The sequence below is a fragment of the Hibiscus syriacus genome, unplaced genomic scaffold (genome assembly GCF_006381635.1).
Source record: "Hibiscus syriacus cultivar Baekdansim isolate YM2019G1 unplaced genomic scaffold, ASM638163v2 tig00002237_pilon, whole genome shotgun sequence".
Lineage (NCBI taxonomy): Eukaryota > Viridiplantae > Streptophyta > Magnoliopsida > Malvales > Malvaceae > Hibiscus > Hibiscus syriacus.
Genome location: NW_024061918.1, coordinates 6,932,291 through 6,945,702, shown reverse-complemented (window position 1 = coordinate 6,945,702; position 13,412 = coordinate 6,932,291). Strand labels below are relative to the sequence as shown.

General features: G+C 29.1%; 1 protein-coding gene across 1 annotated transcript; it reads left to right on the top strand.

The window, feature by feature from the left end:
- Window positions 1-296: 296 nt before the first annotated feature.
- Window positions 297-3,198, top strand: LOC120140460 (zinc finger BED domain-containing protein RICESLEEPER 1-like). Its single transcript, XM_039155447.1, has 3 exons — window positions 297-466; window positions 1,427-2,406; window positions 3,083-3,198. The coding sequence occupies exons 1-3, from the start codon at window positions 297-299 to the stop codon at window positions 3,196-3,198; spliced, it is 1,266 nt and encodes a 421-aa protein (XP_039011378.1).
- The last annotated feature ends 10,214 nt before the right edge of the window (window positions 3,199-13,412 follow it).

Genomic DNA, 13,412 nt, shown 5'->3' with positions numbered 1-13,412 from the left:
TAACTTCAAATGCAAGTTGCTTCCTTTAGGTTAAACAAATCTCAAATTTTGATCCTTTTATGTTATCGAAGCCTCCCTTACATGGCTATTTGCACAACTAGAAAGTGAGATGAAATTTGATCCCTAAGTCAAACTTCTTGTAGCTTAATGAACCCAGTGACACATGCCATGTTGACATAACTCATCCCTTTGCTTATCTCATACTTCATGATTTGATTCAACTTCCTCTATTTGCTTCAACTTTCTCATTCTTCAATCTTTTCTTGTCATTGTAAATTATTTTTTCCCTTCAGAGAATGAAATCTTCATCATCTAGTGCTACTCCAATGTTTTGCATTGATGTTGAGATTCCTTGTGATACTCCAAATAATTCAAATGATGCTATCAAAACTGATCAATCAGTTGCAGCTTCTTCAAGCATCCCATCGAATCTTCAACAGCCTTTAAAAAACATGAGGCAGGTTGGGTACCACAAGTTTTATAGTTTGGGAACATTTTACAAAATTACCTTGTGTAGTTGGAGATATTCCACAATGTAGCTATAATTATTGTGGAAAACCCCTTAAATGTCCAACTAAAGGTGGAACTAGTGTCATGCATAATCATATGAAACATTTTCCTAAGTACACATTTAACAAGGTAGATGAAAAACAACATAATTTGTGTTTTAAATCATATGAGGATGGGCAGCAAAGTTCAGGTTCAATTATTTGGAAATTTGACCAAACACAATGTAGAAAATATTGTGCTAGGATGATTATCATGGATAAATTGTGTTTTAGAGTTGTTGAGCATGAGGGATTTTGAGATTTTTTCAATATGATGCAGCCTAGATTCCAAGTTCCCTCTAGGTTCACTATAACAAAGGATTACATGGAAATTTACTTGGAAGAAAAAGATAAACTTTTTAATTATTTTAAGAGTTTCAATCAAAGGATTTCTCTCAGTACTGACATATGAACTTCTAGGAAAAACCTTAGTTATTTGTGTCTCACTGTTCATTTTGTTGATGATGAATGGAAATTACATAAATGAATCTTAAATTTTACACCCATTCCAAGTCATTCGGGTGACGTGATAGGGAAATGCATTGAAAAACACTTGCTTGAGTAGGGAATACATAAGGAACTCACAATCACAGTAGATAATGCTAGCTCCAATGATGTTGCGATCAAGTATATAAAAAAGGCTAAACAATTGGAAACATAGCATTTTAGGAGTGATTACCTTCACATGAGGTGTTGTGCACACATATTAAATCTAATTGTCAGAGAAGGTTTGAAAGATTTGGATGACTCAATTTTTAGAATTCGTTCGGCGGTTAGATATGTTAGGTCATCACCAGCTAGGATGCAAAGGTTTAAGTTGTGTGTTGAGAAAGAAAAATTGAGAGCAAGGGTTTAGTTTGCTCGGATATTGGAACTAGATGGAATTCAACATTTTTAATGCTAGATGTTGTCGTGAAATTCGAAACAACTTTTGACAAGTTGGGGGAGCAGGATTTTAAGTATAGAGATGAGCTTTCAAGTTCAAAAATGAAGGGTCTACCTACAGACTTAGATTGGGACCATGCTCGTGCTTTATTGCCATTTTTAAGAGCCTTTTATGATGCTACATTGAAGCTGTCTGGTTCTTCATATGTTACTAGCAATTATTATTTTCATATTGTGTTTGGCATTGGAATGAGAATTAATGATAAGCTAAATGATCCAAACTCAAGCATAAAACTTATGGCTTCAAATATGAGGGAAAAATATCATAAGTGTTCGGGGAATGTGAAAAATTTTAATCCACTCTTATTCATTTCTATGATTTTAGATCCTAGACATAAGATGGATTATGTAATCTTTTTTATTGAAGAAGTTTATGATACTGAGAAAGCTGAGCTGTTGAGTGAAATTGTAAGACAGACTTTAAGTGAGTTGTTTGATCATTATAGTTTGTTAAGTGGTAAATCCCAAGAGGAACCAAGTGTTGTTTCTCAATCTAATGTCTCTAGGGTTGAAAATGATGAGATGCTTGACTTGATTTCTTATTCCAAGACCAAGTACAAAAGGAAAAGGGCTGAAAGTGTGCTTAGTGAAGGAAAATCTGAACTTGAAAAGTATTTGGAGGATAAAGTAGAACCTGATGTTAAGAAATTTGATTTGTTTAATTGGTGGAAGAACAAAAGTCAGACCTATCCCATAATTTCTATAATGGCTCGAGATATTTTGGCAATTCCTGTATCTACAATGGCTTCAGAATATGCTTTCAGCACTGAAGGTCGTGTTCTTGACTCATTTCAGAGTTCTTTAACTCCAAAAATTGTTGAGTGTCTCATTTGTGCACAAAATTGGTTGAGAGCATCACCTGTAGCAATCCAAAAAGAGGAACAAATTGAAGAAATGTTGAACATTGAGAGTGGTAAGTAATAATTATATAAACACTTGTAAATATATTTTCTAACTCATTTCTGTAAATATTCTTACTTCTAAATATTTTTTGACTTTTAATAGGTTTCGAAGATTTAAGGCTAAATGAAACAATAATGACCATTGATGTTTGATCGAAGATGGAACACTTACAAAAGTAATTTCTATGATTTTATGTAATAAAGCTTATGACATGATAATATTTAAATATTGTTTCTGTTTGTGATATTAAAATATTGTTTTGATAATATATTAAATATTAGTTTTAAATTTAAATATATTTCAATTCAAATGTATTCTTATTTAAATTTTGTATGAAAATTTTATCCGTGTAATATAGAGATATTGATTGTTATTATAATGCTATTTATGCTTTACCTAATTACTTATATACATTAGGACTTTGTGATTGATGATTGATCGAAGATGGATAACTTCAAGGCTAAATCACATGTAATTGATTATTAGTTTGTAATTGAGATAACAATGCTAATCTACCCTCTTCGCCTCTTATTCGATTCTCTCATATGCATGAGCCATGAAGTGGAATATGTTCATTGCAAAATCTCATTTATTAATTAGGAGGAAAGAGTTAATCAAAATGTGAAATAATGTTGCTTTTAACATAAAATATGAATTGTTATTGATTCGTTAATGTGTTGGTTTAGATTCTGGTCTGGATGATGGAGAGCTGACTGTAAAACTAAACTTGAAGGCTGAAAAGTTTTCAACATATGCAAATGAAAAGCTTGAGGTTGTTGGTTGTTCTCTCATGCATGGATGATTATAGTTTCAAGTAACTTTTTATTTAACTTTGATAGTTGAATTACACTTGGATTTGATTGTTTAATTTGTAGTGTGAACCGAACTGCGAACAATATATGGATTATAGTTTTTGTATGGATTATATATGTGGAATGTGGATCATCCATAGCAATGTGGATTATAGTTTTTGTATATATTATATATGTGTTTATTAAGATTACATATTTGGATTATATATGTGTTTTCATCATTTACTCTCTAATTTTTTTTGAATTTTTAGTTTCAAGTGATTTTTTCATTGAAAATCAAAGCAGTCAATGATTTTTTTCAAGTATGTCTAATAATATTTTCAGTTTATGAAAAATCGAATTACCGAACCGAACCGAAAAAATCGGTTTCACATATTTTGATTTTTTAACCATTCGCTTGCGGTTTAAATTTTAAAAAACAGTTTATTTTAGTTCGATTTAATTTTTAGTAAAAAATCGAACCAAACCGAACGGAATACACCCTACCCGACAATGCTACTATGGTGTTGTCCCCCAAAGTTCTGTCAAATACCTTCAATAGCCAAAAAAAATTTGGCTTTCGTTCATTTGAATATTTCCCAAAAATAAATTGCCCGTGCTTTCTTTCTTTACACAGTGACGTATGCGTCGTCAATGAATCTTGTCGGCCGGTCGCCACCGTCGACAGTGGCCGTTCGTTACGAAATTCTACCGGGTGACTCGTCTCGATCCTCTAAATAAAAAATTCGAGGGTCGGTTTTTTTTTTCCAGAAGATGCTCCGATTGTTGTGAAAAAGATGAAAATGTCCGGTTTTCTTTTCTCCGATCTGCTTTCCTCCACCATCAGATCGCTTTCATCCGGTCACCGGTGAAACCGCCTGTCGACTGGTATAACCATTTCTTCCCCTTTTTCTTTGTCTTATTTATTTCACCCACTCTTTCCTTTTGTTTTTCTGCTGATTATTCACTTCTTTGGGAAGAAACAAGCATGCAGAGTGGACAAAAAATGAATCAAAGAAAATAAAAAAAGCTCTTTTATTAATTTTGTGTATATGCAATTACGGTGATTGCTTCTCCCGATTCCCACACTGTTTTCTCATTCGATTTCCCCTCCCAATTACATTGTTTGCACGATTTTTTATAGCCACCAAAAGAAATCCTACACATTAAACAAAAAGGAAATCCTTTTTCCCCATTTTTTCTTGTTAATGCAGATTCGAAATCCTCCTTTTTTTTTTAAGATTCTTGATTTGGTGTGGATCGTTCTTGCCAAAAACGTTGGAACCAATATGATGGGGGAATTGTTGTAGGCACGTTGAATTTGCTCGTGGTCTTGTTGGGCCTGAACCGATAGGCTTCTACTGCAGGACTTGAAATTTGACTTGGACATATATTAAACCACATATAGTTAATTATAGCAATAATAATAGATAAATATAAATACCAGTAATAAATAGTATAAATGTAAATATAATGTAATAACGTAATAATAAATGCTAAAAGTAATAGAGTAATAAATAAACATAATATGATAATAAGCTATATAATAGTAACATATACAATACTAATAACTGATGATAAAATATATAAATTAGTCTCAGACGAAAATGAGTGTCTACAATCATACGGGAAAGACTAGTGTGAAAGCTACTAATTATGTTGAAAGACTTTTTTGCGTTAAAAGTTTCGGAAATACTAAATGGTCAATGAAAGAAGATAGAAGTGCATAATAAGAATGGAACAAGGAATCGAAGATGAAATTAAAGATTTTAAAGTTAAGTCGAAGGAATATTTATATCATAAAGCTAAGTATATACGAAATAACAAGGAAATGAAGAGAGAATTCTTATCCAAGGTGTATATGGAATAAAAAGTTGGTATAGATGGTTAAGCACAACAAAATTTATAATTAAGTATGGTTTTATAAGCATGATATAACAAGAAGTTGAAACAAGGTATTAAATGTCTTTGGAATTTTAGCAATTAATTTTCATATCTTGGTAGTAATGAAAGAGAATTAGTATGAACCTTGTTACAAGATTTCTTGGGAAATTCAACAAGAATGATTTGACTTAACTGATGGTGATTAAAGAAAGTAAATTTACGCACTTCATCTCTGTTCAAGTTCATTATTCTATGGATAAATATGATAGATGGTATAGAAAGTTATTCGATTATGAATTGTTTATTTCAATAGTATAATATAAATCTAAGGTTTATCTAGAGAAATTTTGAAAATCTTTGTATTATGTCTTGAGAATTCAATTTAAAGTCAGTGTTGTATTTCATTCATAGATGAACGGATAATTTGAAGGAACTAGTCAGATTTTATGGGATGCATAAAGGTATATGAAGCTGGATTCAAAATAACAAGTGAAAGGAATGAAGTTTGTATATAAGGATAATTATTAGACAAATATAATGAGAACTCCCTATGAAGTTCATATTGATAGAAATGACGAAGGTTGTGGAATTTTTATATATTCAAGGATTAAGATATAAGAGTTCAGAGATAGAAAGGAAGTTGAAAATAAGGTAGACATTATTCGAAAGAGTTATAAGATGGCCATCAATCGATAGAAATTTTAAATGGACTTGAAAAGGAAAGAGAATAAATCAAGTTAAGGATATAGTATTTTTCAAAGTCTTGTTGAATAAAAAGATATTATGAATTAGAGAACAAGGGAAGTTAAGTTGAAAGATTTTTAGTCTGCATGAGGTTATTAAAAGAAACAGTATTGATTAGTTTTATCTAGGAAAGGAACGAGAATTTATAAAGTATTTATATATTGGAATTTTAAGGGTATGATTTGGACTTTTAACATACTGTCTTATTGAAAAGTTTGAGATTCAAATGAGTTTGACTATGAAGAAGTATTGATAAGGATATTAAAGTAAGAAGTTAAAGTAATCAAGAGAACAAGTAATGTTATCTCTTATTCTTAAAAGGAAGCATAAGGTTAAGAAAGTTAGATAGAAATGTAAAGGATAGATGAAAGGTGATACCTTTATTGGTTGAATCAAGCACGTATTGAAAATTCGAGGATGAATTTCTTAACGGGTAGAATTGTAATACCCCAAAATTTTGGTTAGTGACCAAAATATAAATTTTGAAAGTTTAGTAACCAAAGTATAAACTTTAGAAAAGCTTATGGAATAAAAATGTAATTTTTAAAAGTTATATTTTTTAGCTCGTAAATGAATAGTGTATTACAAAATTGATGTGTTTGTGGGAATCATAATTTTGATTCAGGATTTGTAGTAAAAGCTATAATGTAGTAAAGTCCGATAAGAATTGGAATAATTGGATCGAACTAGAATTTTACAAAAAATTGAAGGATGATAGAAAAGGGTTGGAAATATTATTCCCATAATTTATAACAGTGAAATTTAACATGGATAAGTGGAATTAAGGTTGATTTTTCATGTTAAGCCAAAATTGTGAATTTTAGTAACTAAATTGCAATTTTCAAAAATTGCATAGGCAAAGGTGGAATGTCAATTTTTGTTGGTTAATCTTTAATTTTTGAATATTAAAATGGAAGATATTGTAATGACATGGTTGAAATTATCAAGATTCATTAATGGAAAAATGGTAAATTAGAATTAAATGAATTTTAAATTCATTTATATTATTATAAAGCCAAGCGTAAGGTGATATTTTTAAGGAAATTTCATGAAAAAATCAGCTTTCTTCTTCTTTGGTCGTGAACCACCATTTTTGGGTAAGCAAGCTTTTCGATTTCATTTTTAAGCTTCCATGGTTGATTTTTGGGTTAAGCTATTTGATAGAGAATTAATCTACTTGAAATTCTTTATCATTTGATATAATTATATCATGGAAAACATGCTTGGATGATGATATTCATGATTAGGGTTCATGAATAACATGTTAGATTTTGGTGATTTAAAGGTTGATTTTTATATTATTAGTGTTATAGATTAATTCCCAAGCATGGGTAATGATTAAAATCATCTAGAAAAATATATATTAAATTTGACCAAGCTAGGGTTTGTGTATAATTGATTTATTTTGGATTGAATTTGATGTTATGATGATTGGAATAACATGAATTTAATTATAGGAAGTTGAATTAATGCTTAAAATTGAATGAAAACTATGCCCTATTTATTTAAGTATATTCGAACATGAGGAATTAATTAAGGGAAAATGTTAAAAAATTTCCTATGGTCTATAATTGATATTAGAATGATTCTACATGCTTTGGAAGTTGTTTTGGATCAATATGGAACATTGTGATAGTATAGGGACTATTTTGAAAGTTTTGGAAATTATGGGACATTGGAGTATAAATGCTTAATTATAGGTGTTTATTGGTGAAATTTAATGTTTAAATGTTGAATTTGAAGTTAAAATATCGTTTTAGATCAAATTGCTAGAAATTAGAAAAAGTGGGTAGTTAATTCGAATTGTGCTAGAAAGTTGAGGATGTAATTGAAAATTTTCAAATGTTAAAGTATTAGATTTAGTGTAGTATTCTAATGCTGGAAATTAATATTTGGATGCCGATTTTGAAATAAGAATGATGATTTGGGACCAAATTACAAATTTGGTTAAGTTTATTGGTTTATTCAAAAATATTAGAAATTTTGGGGGTTAAATGATAAGTTTGCAAATGTGATTGTTTTATATTTAATTTATTATTATTTTTAGATTGAATTTATTATTCAATGCCGTAAATTTTGGTATTAAGTTTAGATTGAATTAAATGATGAATGACCATTTTGAATTACTTGGAAAAGTTAGTATGAATTCTAAAAGAATTCATAAATAGTGACTAAATTGTAAAGTTTATGAAAGTTGAGTAGTTTGGTGATGAATATGAATATATAAGGGATTGAAGTGTCATGACGGAAATATTGAAGTGAAATTATATCGAATATAAAAAAAGATTTTATTATTGGATTTAAAATTTGTTAATACAATACTAATATATACTTTGAATATTTTATGTTGTGTATATGATTTTATTTAGGCTGCGACATATATCGTGAGCAAAACGAATCAAAAGAGAAGGATCAAGTACGAGACTAAAAGGTTATTGTCGTAAAAAGTTATAGTGAGGCAAATAAGGTGAGTGTATTTATTTATTTATTTAAATTATGTTTAATTAAGGAAGAATTGTGATAAGTCATCCTCAAGTGATTTTGAAAGAAAAGTTTTGAATCAATATTATGGAATATTTCCATAATTTTTACCGAAATGATTTATGATTTATTTTGGGTATGAATTACTAAATATGTTTTTATATAATATTTTCTGGAAAGATAATTGAATAGTTTCCATAAAAGAATTTAGGGCATGAGTTGCACAAAGTATTTTATCTGATATATGTATTTCAATTATGAATGATTTTGGGTATGAACTGTCCCATGCACTGGTTTTGATAAATGAAGTTTGAAAATGTTAATGATTGGAAATGTTGGATTTACAGATGATATGAAATTATCGTAAAGCTCATTGTATGTTGCATTGAGAGTCGTAGGTACAATTGGCATGCCATGAGATGGAGTGATTTCTATTTAATGATTCTGGTATTATCCATCCGTGTACATTATGTATAGCACCGTTGGTGCAAATGATATGAGACACTTGGAGTGCATATTTCTATTTCTTATTATAGCACCTAGAGTGCTTATTGTGCACTCTCGTCTGACTCACGTACCTTGTATTCTCACAGATATACATTGGGCTATGAATCTGAAACATGAATATGAAATATGAGATATGAATCTAGAATGTGAGATATGAATCCTAAATGTGAAAGTATTAATTATGAAAATTGAGCATGTGACTGAATTGAAAAGAATATTTTATGATTACTGTAAATTGACATTGGATTTTCATGATTTTCACGAAAATGTGAGATATTGATTTTTGACAGGTTTGAAAGATGAATCTGAAATATGAATTTCACGAATATTGTGCACTCTCGTCTGACTCACGTACCTTGTATTTTATTGATTACTGTAAATTGACATTGAAAAGAATATTGATTACTTATTAAAGTTGGTTTGTGAATTTCAAAAGTTTTATATAAAGAATTATTTTGTTTCAATTTTATTAAGATATTTATATCTTTAAATCACCTTAATTTGATTATATTGCCTCACTAAGTTATACTTTGCGTGTGATGATTCCAAGTGTAGGTACTGATAAAGATAAGGACGTGAAGTGTGTAGCATTATGAGCATCTCTCTCTTTGGAAAATCATACCGACTACAAGTATCAGTAAAACATCTTTAACTTATTAGTGGCATGTATATTATAAATGTTCTGGTTGCTTTGATAGACTAGCTCTGTAATAGTAAATTAGGATTGCTTTATTATGATTGGTAATGGATATAAGCAATAATATAAATGAATAGTAGATTATAATATTATGTTTTAAAGTTAACTAATTGATTTTTAAATTAGGCAGTTTTATATATGTTATGAAACATTAATGAACTGCCTAGTTGTTGCCTAAAATCGGATTTAGACTTGAAGATAAATTAATATTTATAAATTTATGTGATTAATTAGATTGTTTTAAATGGTTAAATTTCAATTAAAATGGAACAATTTTTTCTGGTTTTCGAATATAAAATGTTATAAAAGTCAATGTGACATCTTTAACTTGGAATTAAGCATGTATACGAGTTAAGGGTGTTACAACTTTTAATTTGAGATGATTTATTTCTATTTACACTAATTTAGTATGTTTGTTTACAATTTAATTGAATTTCTTATTATGAGTCGGAGATCCAGTGGTGTCTATCACCATTATTTTTTGAAGGAGCGGAGATGTGATGTGTTGTCACATCATTGTTGATATCCATGCTGCTGATAGAGTGTTCCGACAATTTGGATACCATCAGCCTATTCCAACACAAATATTTGACATGGACGAACCCCACAAAATTGATGTGTGTGGGAAGTATAAAGTTGATTTACCGAGGAAGCATGTTGTATTTGACTTGTAATGATAAACATTTATATGTGCTTATTCATTATGAGTTGGTACCAGATGATCTTGATTTCACAAGATCGCTCAACCTCCAAAATTATGAATAAAATAAGAAACTATATTTAACAATGCCGTGAGATAGGACAGAATAGAAATAAATAAAGACAAAATATGCAAAGGCTAAGAAATCATCGTCTTCTTTTTCTTCTTCTTCTTCTTCGGCTTATTTTGCAACTCAAGCAAGTTATGGTGTATATCTCCCATATCATACTTCAATGGAGAGCCGATTAGAGTGGATAGGAGGTTCATGGGACGCAATGTGACCCTCTCAACCATCTTCGACAGAACATGCAGGTTCATGAGATGCATTTTTACATGCTCATTCATCTAGTGAATTTTGGTGGACAATTTGAGTTAATGACATCAATGATGACGTCAAAAACCATAAATTCCCCATCATTATCACCTGAATAAGGAAATCAAAGTGGTAGACTGATGTATAGTACACCAGTTCAATAAGAAGCAACTGAAAAAGAAAGATGAAGACGTACAACCAAAGAAAAATCAACGAGCCCCACGTAATTATCATTCAACAACTTCTCGACGTCGTCTAGAATTAAGAAAATATATGTAATTTTATTATTAGTCATTGCATTTAGTAAAAAATTTAATTATTAGTTCGTAATAAAATATTTATAAATTCAATGAATTTATTAAATTTATTAATTTTTAATTTTTTAATTTTAAATTTGAAAATAAACAAAAATAATTTGAATTAAATAACAATATTATTGAAAATGAAATAACAACAGTGTTTAATTGATAAAAAAAAAAGTTAACAAAATTATTCCCACTTATCCATGATTTGATAAAAAAAAATGATTGTTGAAGCTCACGTGGGAATTTAAAAAAAAATTCTATGTATTGCCTATCGTTCTAATAACGACTATGAATATTTAAAAGGAACTCGTCACCATGATGAGTTCCATAAATTTAAGAAAAATCAAAATTTATAATTAAAATTAGTTTAATTAATTTTAAAAAATAATATATTTTTATGAAACTCATAAACAATTCGATCCCATGGGACCTACAAGTTTGGGTCCATTAATTAATAATATTCGGGAAAATTCGTCATGTATGAGTGATAAGCTCTTTATAATGTAGAAAATATCGTAGAATATAAATAATGTTGAGGCTGACCTATTAGGCCAAATAATTAATTCGCTTGGATTATTAACCCAATTTTTACATTATATTATACTAATATATTTATATTAATATTGTATAATAATTATTAACCCAATTTATTATTTTCTTAAAATATTATTATTTTTTGAACAGTCTCATATGATTATAAAATAGTATTTATATATTTAATATTAATATAATATTTTTATATTAATGTAAAATTATTAAATATTAGGAATATATTTGTTAATAATATAATATTATTATTTTAATAAATAACTAATGTAATTAACAATATTTGTTATTTTAATCAAATAAAATAATCTTAATAAAATTATAAAAACTAAAAATTTTAATATAATATCGATGTAAATAATATTAAGGGTAAAGTATATAAATGGTCACTGAACTTTTCATATGCTTGCATTTAGGTCCCCCAACTTTTAAAACTTGCGATGCAGTCACCAAACATTTAGTTCGTTTATAATATTGTCCCCGACGTAACGGTCGTTTCACTGTCATTAGGGTAAATTATATAAATGGTCACTGAACTTTTTTGGCACTTGCATTTAGGTCCCCCAACTTTTAAAACTTGCAACACAATCATCAATTACATTTTAAACCCGAAAATCCAAAATACTTCAATTACATTCTAAACCTCAAATTCCAAAATACTTCAATTACATGCCCAACGCCAAATTCATAATCTATTGAAAACATTTTGATATTTCGATATAACAAATAAATGTGTTAATGCATTTTAAGATTTTATATTCGATTTCAAATATAATATTCGATTTCAAATATAATATTCGATTTAGTTATTCAAATTTTACAAATATTACTCCAAGTTTTAAGATGTCATATTTTAGTCCTTACTTAAATGAAAATTTGAGTTTAACTCTAAAAGTATTTTTGAAATAATTTTTACAAAGCATTTCGAACCATAATCGAGTCAAAATTGAGATTTCAATAGGGTAGTATTGATACTGCATTAACAATATCGATACCCCTAAAACATCGAATGCAAAATTGGTACCGATACCCTACCCAGTATCGATACCCTTATATATAGTAGTATCGATACCATGATTATGGGTACTAATACGACTCCTTTGGTTTTGACTCCAAGACAAACATCGAATACAAAACGGGTACCGATACCATGATCGGTATTGATACTACTTTACATAGTAGTATCAATACTACTTGAGAGGTATCGATACTGTTGAGTTGTAATGGTTGAAATATTTGAATTTTATACAGGTAGTATTGATACCCTTTAGTGGAGTACCAATACCCATACACTCCCAACAGCTTTTTGAAGTGGAAAACATACAACAACGACTCTATTGACTTCATGATCATTCCCAACGTTCAAAATTCATTCAAGGTGTATTTAAATAATCCTGAAGCCATTGATGAATAATAAGAAACAAGTATTGAGAAAGATTTCAAAGAGAGAAAGGCTTAAATTTATTTTTTGAGCAAATCAAGCCAACATCCATTCAATATTCATTTTTCTTTCAAGAACACCATTTGTACTTAATTGTATTTATTCTTGAGTGTTTCTTTCTTTGTTCTATAATTGTGCAAACATATTACCTTGTGAGGTTTTTCTTCTAAGTTTGCGAAATTTGTAATTTTCTCTTTGAGAAGAGAGTGTCTCAAGAATTTGGGGTATAATTCTTGAGGGAGTTGTAAGGTTACTCTTTGTCCTCAAAAGAAAAACAAATTTGTGAATTTGTGAAAAATCCTTAGTTTGGATAGCTAAGGTAGTGGACGTAGACTTTGGTTGAGAAAGTCAAACCAATCTAAATCGTTTTGCAAATATTTTTATTTTTTGTCAAGCTTTCACCAAAATTTAATTTGCCAATTCACCCCCTCTTGGCTATTTCATCCGATCGATTAACTCAACATAATCCATTCTCAAAATCTGCCATAACAAATTGAACTTGAAGCAACAACCCTAAACCCTCAAAACATAATTGTATCAAAAAAATTTAACCAACTAGAGCTTAGTATGAAAGACTGTCTAATTTTTTAATTGAAAAAGGTTTTTC